The sequence below is a fragment of the Lissotriton helveticus genome, chromosome 3_2 (assembly GCF_964261635.1).
Source record: "Lissotriton helveticus chromosome 3_2, aLisHel1.1, whole genome shotgun sequence".
Lineage (NCBI taxonomy): Eukaryota > Metazoa > Chordata > Amphibia > Caudata > Salamandridae > Lissotriton > Lissotriton helveticus.
In genome coordinates, this window is record NC_136062.1 from 321,941,265 (window position 1) to 321,958,929 (window position 17,665).

At 41.9% G+C, this 17,665-nt stretch overlaps 1 protein-coding gene across 1 annotated transcript in view; it reads right to left on the reverse strand.

The window, feature by feature from the left end:
* BBOX1 (gamma-butyrobetaine hydroxylase 1) overlaps window positions 1–17,665 on the reverse strand; it is a 607,727-nt gene that overhangs the window by 518,712 nt on the left and 71,350 nt on the right. Inside the window, exon 2 of the mRNA XM_078684208.1 lies at window positions 2,960–3,396. Within this exon, the coding sequence (XP_078540334.1) occupies window positions 2,960–3,346 (387 nt within the window). The 5' untranslated portion in view covers window positions 3,347–3,396. The remainder of the gene's footprint in view (window positions 1–2,959; window positions 3,397–17,665) is intronic.

Here is a 17,665-nt window from a genome sequence, read left to right on the forward strand (position 1 = left end):
CTTTGGGGGAAATTGGTGCAATGAGGCATACCCCAGCCTACTCTAAACATGCTAAAACTTCTACATACAGATACCTGGGTGCAGGTGAAATTAGGCTGCGGTACCCACATATCGTTGAAAGTTCCCACAATAAGGGGACTGAAACAGGTTGTGTGCTTGCACCGACCCTGTTTAATTTATATATGGCTGACCTTCCAAAGACACTTGACGCCTGTAATTCACACTCGCCGAGGATAGGAGGGAAACCAATGTCCAACATTGTACGTAGACGATGCAGTTCTGCTCAGTCACACTCACGTTGGTCTTCAGCATCTCCTGACGGAAATGCAGAACTAGGCCACAGAAAACAACTTAAAAATAAACTTGAGCAATGCACGGACAATGTCAATTAACAACTAAAAGAACCTCCATAGAAATTGGTTTCTGGGTGGCACAAAACTCGACCCAGTTCAGGAATACAAGTACCTTGGAGTTACATTCGACAAGGAAGGGTCGTTCTGGCGACAGAAAGAGGATGTTAGAAGGAAAGGTCTGTTGATTCCCCTAACGATGAAAAATCTTGCAAATAAATGTATGGGGTCTTCCCTGACTCTGCTTTTGAAGGTAGTTCAGGCTAAACTACTCCTCTCAATTGATTACGGTAGTGAAGCAGTACGGGAAAGAGATGCAAAGGAACTGGACAACGCGCAGGGCAAAGTCTATAGAATTATGTTCAGCCTTCCGTCCTATACATCACCTGATCAAATAAGGCCGTAGTTTTGCCTCCTGCGACAAGATCCAGCTAGGTATGGTGCTTCTATCATCTGCTTGCATAGGATTAGAAGTGCCACCACAAACACGTTAAATGATCTGCTGTGGCAGGACATATAGCATAGGGAGCACTCCCAAGCCAGAAGCTACCTTCAGTTAGCCCTAGAATCCACCAAACTCACAGAACTATGGGATGCGCAAATTGGCTATCCCAACTTAAAAAAATTGGTCTGGAAATCCTTAAAACAATTTTTTTGGGTGGAGGACAAAGCAAGCTCCTCAAACAGATCGCATGCCTGGATGACCCTTAACTCCTATAAATCACTGGCTCCACAACCATTTTTCAACTAGGGTTACCCGAAGTCCATAAAAATGAACTTTCTGAGGTGTAGGATGGGAATCTTTCTATGCGCTCAGAATTTTCCACCATGGCTGAGGACACTAGCACAAGAGACGTGCAGGCTGTGCAAAACCAAACAAGGCGACATACTTCACCAAATCTGCTTATGCAAGGAACTGACCCATGCACTGCAACAGCTTCCTAAAGTACCTTCAAATAGAAAGGCATCCGCACCAGGAGGCAAGCAGTGCTTGCCTGCCTAAACCCAGAAAATACACAATTAAACTGCAGACTGGTAAAATTCCTCATGCTGGCTGAACAAAAAATGCCCAAAAGAACAAAAACGGAACCAGGCCTTGGTAGTGCAGTATACCGATCACAGGAACATGTCCCAAACCAGACCACTATCAGCACATAATGCCAGCAGTAAAGAGTTAATCCTCACATCAAGCAGAGAAAATGTGACCAATACAAACATGATGACCTGCAAAAAGAAATGTATCCCTGGTCCTAAGGAACATGAGACTGCAATTTATAGCATCCAGATATATGAGGACAAATACTATGTCTACAATCAACTCTGATTTTTATTTGTAAAGATTTACCCAACAATGGGTCTTAATTTGATTTTAATCTAAAGATAGCTTTTCGTTTGTGAGATACTTTATGGTTCAGTGGATGATTGAAATTAACCCTTGTGAATAGGTCTAATGAGGCCCAAAGTAAGAGGGCTGAAACAAGCCAACTAACCTTATTAGGTAGAGTTCCCGAAATTTGCGAACAATTGAAAATGTTTGACAACTACGGACGATTTATGGAACATTGCAGGACCATATATAGGCACATAAAGTGCCATGGGGGTCTAAATATGGACCTATAGGGAACTATAATAAAAGTAGAATCAATTTGGCAAAATTATTTTAAGGATTCATACAAATGTAAGATAAATAGATTATAAGACTAAAATTAAGATGGTGACAATAAGTGCCATTGATGCATGTATGCATAGGCTGTCAAGATCTATGTTTAATATGTAATGTATAATGTCCAATAAATATATGTTTACGGTGCGGCAATGCATTTTTTAAACAAAGCAAACTGAAGGTGCAAAGCTTGTTTCTTCAATTTTGAAGTAGTTCTCTATTGTAGAGTTGTGACTAAGAACACAATCAATTCCTATAGTGAACCGTGTGTTTGAAATATTTTGTTGCCCAGGTTGGCATAGGGTGATTCTGGCAATCCTCTTACTAGCCTTCAGTTTGAGAGGTAGGACTTCACCATTTTTGTGAATTTCTTTTTCAAGTCTTTGCCATATAACTTCAAAACGTTATCAAACTTTAAAAATATATAAATCTAGGGTTTGTACGAGAAAAATACATCAAAACCTACTGTATTAAATGGAACATGTGCCCAACAGCAAAACCTTCAGCTTTACAAGATTACAATTTCTGACACAATGCTACTTATCAACATCATAACGAATTTACTCAAGAGACATGTGTAATACAAAGGATACTACTGAAATGAATGATTTATAATAAACAGCAGTATTCTAAAGCCACCACTACTAATAGAAAACAGACAATTCTTAAGGACAAGATTATTGAGCAGATCTAATTACTGAGATGTTCTGGGACAGCAGCAGACTGTTTGGGTTAATAATATAGTTTAAGGGATTGTGACAAAACATACATTTAAACATTATATATATTTACATTTAGTATATAACAAGCAGAACATAAGAGAGATGTGGGCTATGTTAGGGTGAGTGGGTTCTGGTGGAAGAGAAACGCTAGAAAATGTGTTGTTAGGAATAAAAAGAGGAGATACACGTATTTGTTTTCTACACAAGAGGTTATTTTTAAGTACCTTTCCTGTATTTGCTAAGTTCACATTCTCCACACCAGTATTCACATCCAGTTCATCAAGGGTTAACTTTCGTGCTTTAGCCGAATCTAAGAAACAGTTTGGGCACTGGCAGTTATCTCGTAGCCATACAAAGGGATACAAACTTTCTCTGCCATCTTCCCACAGGATACAGATAAATCTCTTGCCATCCAAGGCCTCCACTCTTTGGATCATGGTGTTGTTGTTAAAAGGATGAGCTTCCTGAATGGCCCCAGCAGTGTGCTGCCAGCGACTCCAAGAGACAGGGCATCCTGGTGGGATCTGTCTGTTAGTACATTTCAATACAGTCTTTGCAAAATTGTCCTGCACTTTGAACTTCAGAAGGCATTTCACCACAGAGGTCCACATTTAGCAAAACCTTCAACAGCAGGATGCTATTTCCTTTAATGAAAATGTACCTAAATAAGAAAAATACTGAATTAGAAGCAGAATGATCTAGAACAAGCAATTTAGTAGCTTAGAATAGTATCATACATTTTAGAGCCTTAGTGTAAGAGCACCGCCAAAGCTGTGTTTTGGCACTGCAACATGTGGTTTTTGTTATTCAACTCAATGGTACACATTTTTCACTTAATTTCAAACCTCACAACTTCAAAGAGTGAACCCTGGAGTGATTGCTCAGTACACAGAGCCACCATACGAGTTGTTATTACAAGCTGAAAATGTGTGGCACGTGTATAGCACAGCCAGTATCCAGTCAGAAAGTCTCTCTGAACTGCACAAGAAGTTCTCCTCCATTCTATGGGCAACAAGTGACTATAAATGAAAAGAGAGGTCAAAATATACAAAGTATGTATGCAAATTGTTTATGCTCGTAATCACTACTTGAACAATATAAGGCCCAATTATTTACATATATGTTTTATAGTGCTACATAATGCCTTTAAGCTACTTCAAAGTGCTATGGAGCATAACCGGTGTGCAGTTAGAGATAGGGTAAGTGTCCATATTGATATTGACTAATCACAACCCTTGTTCAGTGAAAAAGCTTAAAGGAAAGCTTATTTACATAGCTAAGTTTGCCGGAGTTTCCTGAATTACTTGTCCTATGGCACAGATCTCATGGAAGGATTGTGGATGTTCTACAGCCTTGTGCCTTGCACTACCAGGATTCTGTCACAGTGTTTTACCTGCTTGAGAGATCACTGAGCAGATAGAGGAACACTAGAGGTTTCCGGCTGAAGTGTAGCCAGTTTCTGCAGATAAACTGTCACGATCATGGAAAATTCTGGTTGCCTGTTTTTATACTAATTTTAGCCTTCCAATGAATTTCTTAGGAAGAGCAGTGAAGACAATATTGCAGATGCACTGGTGGGCCCTTATAGTGGATCTTGTCCATCCACACAATTGTCAGATTGGAGTACAGGGAAGATTTCTGAAAGCAGGGAGAGCTGGAGGTGTATTTCCTTGATTAACCTGGGAATAGTTTTGAGTCAAACAGTATTCCCAAGTTCCGGACTATTAGGGTAGTAGACAGATTGTTGCTCTGTGACTTGGGGCCGCTCAAAGCACAGGGAGACCTGCTTGATTTCTTATATATAGGTACCCACGGTCTTGACTTAACTTGTGCATGGGTCTAAGCATGATATATTGTTAGTGGGAATATTTGGTCTGTGGCATAGACAGAAGTGGTTTTGAATACCATCTGCGTACATCTATGTATGTAACTTAAACATACGTGTGCAAAAGGCTTGACTTATGAGTAAAACTCCTTAAAATAGGAATTGATAATTATAAATCCATTTATTCACATGTAATTTTATATGGGACTATATCAGTTCCCATCGGCAGGGAGTGATTATTCCAAGGTGTGGGTGCACTAGAGTGACTGTGTATTTGTGGTTAGTTACCGATGTTTTTTCAAAGTTTTCCCATCCTGGAATTTGTCATAGAATTACTCATGAAAAGTAAATCAGTTTACAGAGTGGAAATGGGCAGAGAACACTGCCACAATTGATAGGACTCATAGGGAAGTCATTTCTAAACAGGTAAAAGTATTTTCTCTCTGGAGAAAAAATGGTGACACACCAAAGCATACGAAAAAGTGATGGATGAAACCCTTAAATTAATCTCAGCCACTGGTAATTACTCAGGGCCACATTCCAACAGGTCGTTATTTTGCACATCATGCCACCTCAGTTTGGGCCCAGCTATAGGTAAATCAATCTTAAACCCTGATGGGAACAGGTTAGACTGTTGCCAATCTCATAGCTTTCTTGCAGCTTCTCTGGATTTTTGTCAGAACAATTCATAAAGCTAGAACCCTATTTAGGCTCAATAATATGGGTGTACATTTAAAATTGTTTTGTGAACTTACTAGCCTTCTTAAATGGTACTACACATTTGTGGAACAGTAATTATTTTGCCCTGATGTTTCTCAAATCTCACTATTGTCTCACTTGTCAAATAAGGGAAAGAACAAGTACTAAAAGTCATAATTACACTGTTGTGTTTCAGAACTGCATGAAAGAATACGGAATTCACAATTCTGTATGTGGAGCTAATCCATTTACCCCTTACTGCACACACTCATGTCTGTCTTGTCTGTACTCATGTGAAAATCAGTTAAGAGGTGAGGAGAGCACTGAACCTATTCCTAATATTCAGGTTTCAGTAAAATAGTATTCTTACCTTCAAAAGTGACCTGCTTTTAGTAAACAAGCATTGTTTAAGCCCAAATGTCTGACATTTTGTTAGGGGGCAGAGTTGGCAATAGCTAGACTACCTTGTGTGCGTTCCCCAGCTGTTATTGAAATCAAATCTCACATCTTGCAGTACCACAAAATTAAAGCTGGGAATAGAGTCCATTTGCTGAAATCACTCCCTTAGCAGAATTAACATGTAAACTTAAAGACGAGAGTAATGAAAATAAGTACGAATATGACATTTCTCTTTTAAGTTCTGAACGGAAAAGCCATACGCAGCAAAATACTGCCTAGTAGATACTTTCAGCAAAGCAACAGAATTGTTGTTGCATCTTTAGGATTGCCCATGTCCAAGCTGTAAATGCAGAACTATATAATAAGAATATTAAAGTAAACCAAAATCATCAGTTATGAATACTAATTCGCATTACTGCTTTATTATATGCTAAGGCATCCAGTTGCATGTTGTAGCACTTTCTTATTTCACAGCATCACCGGTCATTCATCCTCAGAATGCAGAGTCTAAGAGAATTCAACGGCAGCTACTTATGGGGCCATTTCAGATGTGGCACATTGTGAAGGAGGTTGTTTCGATGTGGCATATTTATCAGAAGCTTTTAAGAATGAATGGGAATAAGATTTTTTTTTTAATGAAATCCAAGCATTGGCATGATTTGAGGCAATTAAAAAAGACAGTGGAAAAAATTAAGAGATGTTGCTGTGAGATATACAAGTGAAAGGAGTAGAACTTGAAAATGCCATTAAGCAACAACATTTTAGAATATTGGATCGCTTACTGAAAATCAATCAGCATTAGATGAGTGCTGTAACATTGTCTCCTGGAACTACTAACACTTATTACCTTAATTAATTGTGGTCATTTATTAATCCCTTTAATTATTTTATTGTGTTAGCTTGATATGTCAGATTATTATTGTTAGACCTAGCATCCTTGGCGTGGTTTACTCCCTAACATTTAGCAATCAACCCCCCTGTTTGCTTACTTTGTTTTTGCTACCTTGAGGACTCTGTGCACTTTACCACTGCTAACCATTGCTAAAGTGCTTGTCCTCTCTGCATAAAACATGGCAGGATTGGCTTATACCATATTAACATATTTTATATATTTGTAAGTCCCTAGTAATTTGCCACTACAAGTTCTGTCATTTAAATGCTTCTATCCAGCCTGCATCACTGATTGTTTCACCCACTCAAGTAGCACTTTAAACATGTCTCAGGCCTGCCGTTGCAGCATGCATGTGCAGTTTTTAAACTGCCATTTTGACCTGCCAAAATGAACCATTTGCCATGACCAAACATTCCTTTTTTAAAACATATAGGTCACCCCGAGAGTAGGCCCTTCACAGTCCAGAGGGCAATATGTAATGTATTTAAAAAGTGGGACATGTACTTATTAGGTTACAAGCCCTGGTAGTGAAAAAAGCTTACATACATTTTCACCACTGCTAGGCCTACCAATCCTATAGGCTAATATTGGAATGACCTAATTGCACCTAATAAGTGATAATGTTTAAATTTGAGCACGTAACCCGTTCATGTTTAGTGTCTTTGGAATTGTAATGAAAATCCTCTTGCATGTTGACGTTGGGTTTTTAATTACAATTTTGAAAATACAACTTTTGGAAAGTTGGCATTTTCCTCCTTTAGCAATTTAGAGTCTGCCACCTGTCTCTGATTCACATGACTGGGTGTAGCAGACATTTGCGCTTTGTGTATTCCTCCTAGATAGTCACACACAACAGAGAGCTTAAGTGTGCCTGGATGGGCCATCACTAGCAGGATGGGAGGGAGGAAATGTGCACAGCCCTATTTACACTTGAAGATGCTGTGTCCTGCTTCAACAAAAAAATGGCTGCATACTCCCTGTAGTTAGACAGGAGCCAGGGCAGGGAAGCCTGGATTCCTGGGGTATTCACAGGGAAAGTTTTAGAAGCTTCTGCCCACTTTAAAGGTGTAAATATTGGACCTCAGAAAAAACCATTCCGTACGCTCCTGGATCTGTAGACACTATACCAAGAAGAAGTACTGCTGTGTGCTGAAAGGTTGCCACTCTGCTGGACTGCGGCTCTAAAGGACTGCTGCCCTGTTATGCTCACCTGCTGCCCTCTTGCCTACGTGAGAAGGACTGGACCTGCATCAGTTAAATCCAGGACCCCAGATTGACGCCAAGGACTAGTTGGTTGGCCTCTTCACTAGAGCCTCAGGCATGGAAGGCTCCTCGCCAATTAACCATCTGCCTGGACTCTGCCATCTGTGAGTCTACCTTGCCAAGTGGTGCCATTCAGTCCGGGACCCTTGTGAGTGGATCTAAGGTGTTCTGTCAGCCTCTGTGAATCCAGTGAAACTGATGCATCTTCTCTGCGGTGCAACACAACCCCCAGCAGTACCGAACCTTTAACCCCTGTTGCATGGAGAACCCTGTCGCAAAGACTGGCATTGCATCACAGGCCACAGCCTCATCAGAAGTGCCACTACATGATGCATTCTTGGCACAGGCCCTTGTACCCCTCGTCGGCTGCAGTCTCGATGCCTGACTCCACATCATAGCTCATTGCCCTGACTCCACGATGCAAACCAGATGCCAGACTCGCATCGTAAGACCTCGTTGACAAGTTCCTTGATGATGACACAGGCATCACATCACAGCCTCGCAGCATCTCAGAACAAATGCATTGCTTCAGCTGCGTAACGCATCTTCGAGGCAGACCCTTGAAATGCTCCGCAAACCAGGATTTAATGTAGTGTGCTCAGCCGGAGTAACTGGGTTCCTCTTTCCCACCTACACTCCATCACGGCTGGCCTGAACTTATGACTTTGTCCCAGTCAGGTGAGACCAGATATCCACAGTTGGTGCTGTGTGTTCTTTGGCTCTATTTTGACTGACATCTTTAAAATTGGATATCCCTGATTCTACTGATTGGATTTTTATAGTTTTGGACTTGTTTTATTTATTATAAATCTCTAATGTCCAGACTAGTGTGGAACCTTTTTGTGTGGTGTTTTCCATGTTTTACTGTTTGAAGGGTTGTACAAATACTTTACATATTGCCTCCGAGTTAAGCCTGACTGCTTTTTGCCTAGCTTTCAGAGGGTTAAGCACAAGTTAATTTAGGGTTGGCTTGTGCCTCACCCTGAGAGAGACTGCGATTGATGTTTGACTCTGGCACTCGCATCCCAGTCAACCAACAATCCGATTTCCCACAGTTATATTCAATAATAGTTGTAAAGCAGGCCATGCGTAATTTTCAGAAAACATAGCAGCATCCAGTGTGTTCTAGCCTCTGCATAAAACCGTGAACTCAGAATATATCATAACAATTAAGTTATAAAAACAAATACATGAAACATAAATAATACGTCCACTTAAATAGAGTAGCTTAAAAACCATCAACAAATCAATATTCTTTGCCAAGATGAGACCATAAAATGAAATGTGCATAAATTATCAAAAACAAATATGACATAAAAAATACAATAAAGACTAAAACAACTCAAATAAATACATCACCATTAAAACATTACATCCCACCTTATTCCTCAGCCTTACAACAACAGACATAAACTGTAAGCATGCGTGCAAATAAATATATTACATTTGCAATAGCTTCACATTAGGTTACATAGATACTGCCAACAAGTCAATAACCCTTGCAGAGATTTAACAATGAAATGATTTGTGCAGGAATAAACAAAGAAAACAAATATGACATTAAAAATAGATCATAAGTTGAAACAGCTCAAAGGCATACCACCTCTTTAAAACGGCGAAAAAACTAATGGACCACTGTGTAAAAAAGTTTGCTTTACACATGCTGCAAATAGAATAGAACTGGCCTACACCTTCTAATATTCAAAATCCCAAGAATTGGGATTAAAACTGTTTGATTGGTACAATGTATAATGTGCAAAAAGAGAAAAAAATGTAACATTGATTGAGATATGCAGGAGCCACAGGGACATATTTCAAGATATGAGTTACAATAGGCACCACTTGGATAAGCTACCAAAAAGTGAGTTATATTAATTAAATCTGAACCTAAGCGGATAAAATCCCTGTAAATGGTGAGGTGGAGGATAAAGTTAAGGCACCATGCCATGTGTAGTTACTGATAAATGGGGAGACGCAGCGCTTCTTGGATAGTGAAGCGAGGCAAGACTGCTGGGGGCATAAGCGAGGACCACGAGACCTAGGAGGCTGCAGGGGTCAGACGCCACCGGCCCCTCCCACACGCATCCGGGAGTATTTCCTTGAGCACCTCATCCCGTCCCGTGGGATGCGCGTGGGCTCACGCCGGGCGAAGCCCGGGCCAAGGGCGGGCACGTCTGAGCACGTCCGAGCACGAACGAGGACGGGACGGGCCCCCCTCTTGAACTCCTCTTGCAACAATACAGCAAGGTCAGTTTACCATAAATTATCTTCTATCACTGTCTCATAGCTGCCAACTTTATCTTTCGATATTAGATATTAGAGACACTGTTGCAATATCGACCAGGAAAATGGCTGCAGCAGGCTTGGGGAAGGGAAGAAGGTTGCTCACCGGTGGTACCATTGCGGGGACATTAGACCAATTCCTAGTAAGGGCCTCATCAGTGTTACAACGTGAGATCGAGATAACCGAAAAAAGGCTGTCTATGGATCCAATCTTTGAGAAAAGGTCATCACTGGGTAGACTGGCTAATGTACTATCGCCAGTGACTCAAACTTCGGCCCAGGAGCTTTCACCAATGGCTCACACAACGGCCGAAACCATGCCCATGGATCCCTAATACCCCAAGGAGAAGATAATAGCCCTGTAGATATAGTAGGAGGGTCGCCTAACCCCACAGCGACCGTGATAACGGTTACAACTGACCCATGTATTGCCCTACAAAGCCCAGGAACAACCAGATCAGGTTTGTCAACACGGTCGGCATCTGGTAATAAACATGGAACCACAAAAAAGGTGCCTGATGTAGCAGTTAAAAGAAAGCGCGGAGGAACTGCGCTATCGAATAGAAAAGCAAATATGCAGAAACGTGGCAATGAAGAGAGTTATCCAATTGTGCCTGATACGGAAGCAGTATAGACAACTGCAAATGTGCCACTGACTGGTCCTGCCTTTGATGATATGATGCCTCCTGAGAATAGGGGAGATTTCTGGGTCAAACTGGAGCAAATATTTACAGAAACTTGCCTTCCTATCTACGAAAGACTGAACTCTATTGAACACAGACTCTCCCATCTTGAATCACTATGTACTTCAGCACAGGGCGGAGAGGGTTTGCGGGCTGTGGACAGTACTGCTAGTAACGGCTAGGGCATTTCAGGGCCAATCAACCTAGGCTGTCAGCAAGCAATAAATGATATAATGAATTTGCCTGTTCCACTTGTTCCTTTGGGCGATCAACATACAATGCCTTCTGCTCCTGTTGTTTCTAATGTACCAGGAATTGATATATATAGGGAGGGAGGAGGGGACAGGGGGGCCCGAAGCCCTGATCGAGCAGCAAATATGGTCAATAGTGCAAGGCCCTCTGATGACCGTAAGAACGAGCTACCCCGCTTGGACCTCCCGCCCGAGTCTGTACCTTATGTGGTGATTTTGTCCGGGGTCCCCAGCCTGCGACTGGGAAAAACAGAGACCTATAGTGAGTTAAAGAATAAATGCATTCACTGGTTAAACCATAACAGGCCCCTCCCTAACCAGGGATCTAGTGAAATTCTTTTCGCTAGACGTGTAGACTGGGTGGGGTCCCAGGCTAAAAATATATAGGGTGTTTGCGTTGTCATCAACTTTAGGAGTAGTTGGGCTGTTAAGCACATTTGTAATTGGGAGGAAGGTAGCCCAGGAATGCAAATAAAATCTTTTCCCCTAACTTACTTTTACCCGGAACCTACCAGGAGAAGGGTAGTACGGGGGGTTGTGGAAAATCAGGGTGGCACTTTCCTATTGGGTAGCGCCAACTGGAAGGGGTTTCCAAATCGTTCGTTGGCACCCGAAATGTTCCACCATAACAATAGATATAGTACCCTGGATCTAGTAGATTGGCGTCAAGGCCTAGTTTGAATATACCCAATGTTGATGACAAGAGTTCTCTAGAGGTCAAGGCTGGCTTTGCAAAGATGAAGTGTTTTTTACAACATGGGACTCTGGGGGGAGAGCGCATATCTGCGATAAAAAATGGCACTAACAGAGGGAGTTCCTTAAGCGGCTGTGGTGAGCTCGGAACTATGCTATCAAAAGGGCTGGGAGGGAAAACTGGACTGTGGGGGGCTGGAGACAGAGAACCTAGGTATAGTGGGGCCAGCTGTGAGCCGGGTGGTGGGACATATACACAAAATGTCGACCACCCACCAGGGCTAGTAAGCTGTGGCATTAATAAGAGGACTAGGGTTGGGGAGGCAAATGGCAACATTAGCATTCTTTCATGGAATGTGTCTGGGATGAAAAACAAGTTAATATGCCAAGACTGGGGGCTGTTCATAGACAAACATGACATTTGTCTAATGCAGGAGACGTGGGCTCTGGAAAACAACCAGCGGAGTGGCTATGCTACCTTTAACATACTGGCCACGACAAAGGGTAGGGGTAGACCATCGGGTGGATTAAGCATATGGGTGGGCACGCATCTGGGTGCCAAAGCGGAACAGCTGCCAACAAATTCATTAGATATACAATGTGTTCTATTAACCCTCCCAACTAAAAAACATATCGCCCTAATTAATATCCACTCCAGGCCAACCCAGAGTGGGCAAGAGTCTACTGTTACAAATCATCTGAGAGAATATATACTGTCTCTCAACCCAGAGTATATTGTGCTACTAGGGGGCGATTTTAACCGCCAGTTCGAACCCCTTGGTAACATTGGCCTAGATGATCTGGATGCCGAAAACCGGCACTGGAACATCCCGGACCCCATGATTCCTCCAGTCAAAGCATGGACGCCGTTGGTTCTACAAATCATTTAATTCACTCTCTCCCTATCCCTGAGGCCCTGCAATGGTAGATCAAAATCAGATAGACCTGGCCTATTGACATTTAATAGAGTAGGGCAAACATCAATCATAGATTATATTACGATTGAATCTAGATCTTGGGATAGGGTGTTGGACTTTCGGATCCTAAAGCGGCCCGACAGTGACCACAATGCCCTGGTAATGACACTTAAGCCAGGGAGTTGGGGCCTGTCAAACCACCAAGCAGGGCCCTACCCCGACCAACAACCTCTCCTGTTACACAATAATAGACGGAGAGTCAAGTGGCCTCATATAGTGGGTTCACCAAAAAAGTTGGCACATATATACCAGCAGGTTGTCCCGCACCTCATTGAAATGGCGAGAATTGGGACACGGGGCTTCCAAGTCGGTTGGGATAATAGGCCTGTTGAAATTCACAATCAGCTGACCTCTAAATTGTTCGAGGCGTTCTTCCCGGAAGGGAGTACTAAAGAAAAAAAGGCGCCGAGCCACCCTTGGAACAATGCCAACTGTCGCAAAAAGAAAAGAAACTAATTCAAGCCATCAAGGTTAAGGACAAGTGTCAGAGTCCACGAATTCCACTCCTTGTCGACTTACACAGGAACAGATGATGCTAACTTTCCGACTCCCTCTCTCCAATCAGTCGGAGTCAGAGTGTAATCATAACTCCAACCAATCAGAAAAAGGGAAGGGGAAAAGTGGAGAAAATAACCATAAGAAAGAAAAGCACAGAAGAGACTGGTCCTGGTCCCTCGATATTCTAGCGAAATCCTCCTCAGGCTTCTAGTCTGCCCAACAAGATTCCTGTGAATACTAAGCAAATACAAAGACACCATGAAACCTTTTACTATGCCCTACACTTCCTTATCTCTCATTGACCTTGTGACATACCCAAGGGACGGTGTAGACCTGCTTCTCTTCTATTCCTCTGAGAGGTTTTCTTAACCTGGGCTGCCCATTAGTGTTTCATCTCACTGTAAAGAAATTAATACTTTTATTAATACTCACTCTAATTTCTTTCTTGACCCCCTTATAAGGAAATTGGTGTTTTAACCTACCACTATTAGCAACTCCATAACCTTGTATCCTGAATCTTTCTCCTAAAGGTGTGTGTCGGTTTTAATCTCTTCAAACTATTTTTCTGTGATTTATGAGCAGGGAATCCTGTTCTAACTCTAATTCTTCTGTCAGGTATCTCTGCCCCTTCCTGCTGAAGTGATTCTTCTCAGTACTTCCAGGTAAGCGCCTTAATTCTTTTAATATCTTGGTTCATAACATGCAGTTACTAAATGCAACGACTTTTCTCTTGAAGGTTTAAATGTTCATACTGACGTTTAACTATAGCGCACTCTGTGACAACATTGTCTCTTAAATTGCTCAGTCTATAATTACTCTTTAACACGTGTACTGTACAGTTATAGTTTTTTTTTTATGACTTAGCTCTCGAAGTTCGGGCTCCTTCCGACTCGTATGTTTCTTACAGTCTCTGTGACACGGAGGTTCTCTCGCGCAGTTTCTCAAACTTGCTGCTGGCACTGCGCTAGAGGATACAGCAACGAAGACTCTCTGTCACGCCTTTCCAGTCAGAAAGTTCTTCTACTTCTCGACATTGACGCTTGCTGGGGAAAGCGTACTATATTTCTTCTATTCTAAAAACTCCCTGATACTATAAACTCTGAAACTAAACGCTCTACTATGTTTTCTGTAACTCGCTATAATTCCTCAACCATCTCGGGCAAGATACTCGGTGAAGTGCGCAGCTTTGACAGAGCGCGCGCGTCACCTGAACTCCGCTCTAGAACGCCCTAAGACACTAGACTGCTAACTTCCCTGTTCCGTCCGCCATCTCGGAATTTCGTAAATTCCATGCTTTAGACCAGGAAGTGATTGGGTACCAATTCTGCTTTCGTGACTTTAGGACCCCTGCTGACCTTGCGTTAGGGAGAATCCTGACAACAAGCATAAGATCAAGGAACTTCGTACACAGTACAAGCAAGTGATAGAAAGGGCAAGAAATTCTTGGGAAATGGACAAGTTTTTGTGAACTTACTAGCCTTCTTAAATGGTACTACACATTTGTGGAACAGTAAATATTTTGCCCTGATGTTTCTCAAATCTCACTATTGTCTCACTTGTCAAATAAGGGAAAGAACAAGTACTAAAAGTCATAATTACACTGTTGTGTTTCAGAACTGCATGAAAGAATACGGAATTCACAATTCTGTATGTGGAGCTAATCCATTTACCCCTTACTGCACACACTCATATCTGTCTTGTCTGTACTCATGTGAAAATCAGTTAAGAGGTGAGGAGAGCACTGAACCTATTCCTAATATTCAGGTTTCAGTAAAATAGTATTCTTACCTTCAAAAGTGACCTGCTTTTAGTAAACAAGCATTGTTTAAGCCCAAATGTCTGACATTTTGTTAGGGGGCAGAGTTGGCAATAGCTAGACTACCTTGTGTGCGTTCCCCAGCTGTTCTTGAAATCAAATCTCACATCTTGCAGTACCACAAAATTAAAGCTGGGAATAGAGTCCATTTGCTGAAATCACTCCCTTAGCAGAATTAACATGTAAACTTAAAGACGAGAGTAATGAAAATAAGTACGAATATGACATTTCTCTTTTAAGTTCTGAACGGAAAAGCCATACGCAGCAAAATACTGCCTAGTAGATACTTTCAGCAAAGCAACAGAATTGTTGTTGCATCTTTAAGATTGCCCATGTCCAAGCTGTAAATGCAGAACTATATAATTAGAATATTAAAGTAAACCAAAATCATCAGTTATGAATACTAATTCGCATTACTGCTTTATTATATGCTAAGGCATCCAGTTGCATGTTGTAGCACTTTCTTATTTCACAGCATCACCGGTCATTCATCCTCAGAATGCAGAGTCTAAGAGAATTCAACGACAGCTACTTATGGGGTCATTTCAGATGTGGCACATTGTGAAGGAGGTTGTTTCGATGTGGCATATTTATCAGAAGCTTTTAAGAATGAATGGGAATAAGATTTTTTTTTTTATGAAATCCAAGCATTGGCATGATTTGAGGCAATTGAAAAAGACAGTGGAAAAAATTAAGAGATGTTCCTGTGAGATATACAAGTGAAAGGAGTAGAACTTGAAAATGCCATTAAGCACAACATTTTAGAATATTGGATCGCTTACTGAAAATCAATCAGCATTAGATGAGTGCTGTAACATTGTCTCCTGGAACTACTAACACTTATTACCTTAATTAATTGTGGTCATTTATTAATCCCTTTAAGTATTTTATTGTGTTAGCTTGATATGTCAGATTATTATTGTTAGGCCTAGCATCCTTGGCGTGGTTTACTCCCTAACATTTAGCAATCAACCCCCCTGGTTGCTTACTTTGTTTTTGCTACCTTGAGGACTCTGTGCACTTTACTACTGCTAACCCTTGCGAAAGTGCTTGTCCTCTCTGCATAAAACATGGCAGGATTGGCTTATACCATATTAACATATTTTATATATTTGTAAGTCCCTAGTAATTTGCAACTACAAGTGCTGTCATTTAAATGCTACTATCCAGCCTGCATCACTGATTGTTTCACCAACTCAAGTAGCACTTTAAACATGTCTCAGGCCTGCCGTTGCAGCATGCATGTGCAGTTTTTAAACTGTCATTTTGACCTGCCAAAATAAACCATTTGCCATGACCAAACATTCCTTTTTTAAAACATATATGTCACCCCGAGAGTAGGCCCTTCACAGTCCAGAGGGCAATATGTAATGTATTTAAAAAGTGGGACATGTACTTATTAGGTTACAAGCTCTGGTAGTGAAAAAAGCTTACATACATTTTTCACCACTGCTAGGCCTACCAATCCTATAGGCTAACATTGGAATAACCTAATTGCACCTAATAAGTGATAATGTTTAAATTTGAGCACGTAACCCGTTCATGTTTAGTGTCTTTGGAATTGTAATGAAAATCCTCTTGCATGTTGAGGTTGGGTTTTTAATTACAATTTTGAAAATACAACTTTTGGAATGTTGGCATTTTCCTCCTTTAGCAATTTAGAGTCTGCCACCTGTCTCTGATTCACATGACTGGGTGTAGCAGACATTTGAGCTTTGTGTATTCCTCCTAGATAGTCACACGCAACAGAGAGCTTAAGTGTGCCTGGATGGGCCATCACTAGCAGGATGGGAGGGAGGAAATGTGCACAGCCCTATTTACACTTGAAGATGCTGTGTCCTGCTTCAACAAAAAAATGGATGCATACTCCCTGTAGTTAGACAGGAGCCAGGGCAGGGAAGCCAGGATTCCTGGGGTATTCACAGGGAAAGTTTTAGAAGCTTCTGCCCACTTTAAAGGTGTAAATATTGGACCTCAGAAAAAACCATTCTGTACGCTCCTGGATCTGTAGACACTATACCAAGAAGGAGTACTGCTATGTGCTGAAAGGTTGCCACTCTGCTGGACTGTGGCTCTAAAGGACTGCTGCCCTGTTATGCTCACCTGCTGCCCTCTTGCCTACGTGAGAAGGACTGGACCTGCATCAGTTAAATCCAGGACCCCAGATTGACGCCAAGGACTAGTTGGTTGGCCTCTTCACTAGAGCCTCAGGCATGGAAGGCTCCTCGCCAATTAACCATCTGCTTGGACTCTGCCATCTGTGAGTCTACCTTGCCAAGTGGTGCCATTCAGTCCGGGACCCTTGTGAGTGGACCTAAGGTGTTCTGTCAGCCTCTGTGAATCCAGTGAAACTGATGCATCTTCTCTGCGGTGCAACACAACCCCCAGCAGAACCGAACCTTTACCCCCTGTTGCATGGAGAACCCTGTCGCAAAGACTGGCATCGCATCACAGGCCACAGCCTCATCAGAAGTGCCACTACATGATGCATTCTTGGTACAGGCCCTTGTACCCCTCGTCGACTGCAGTCTCGATGCCTGACTCCACATCATAGCTCATTGCCCTGACTCCACGAGCAAACCAGATGCCAGACTTGCATCGTAAGACCTCGTTGACAAGATCCTTGATGATGACACAGGCATCACATCACA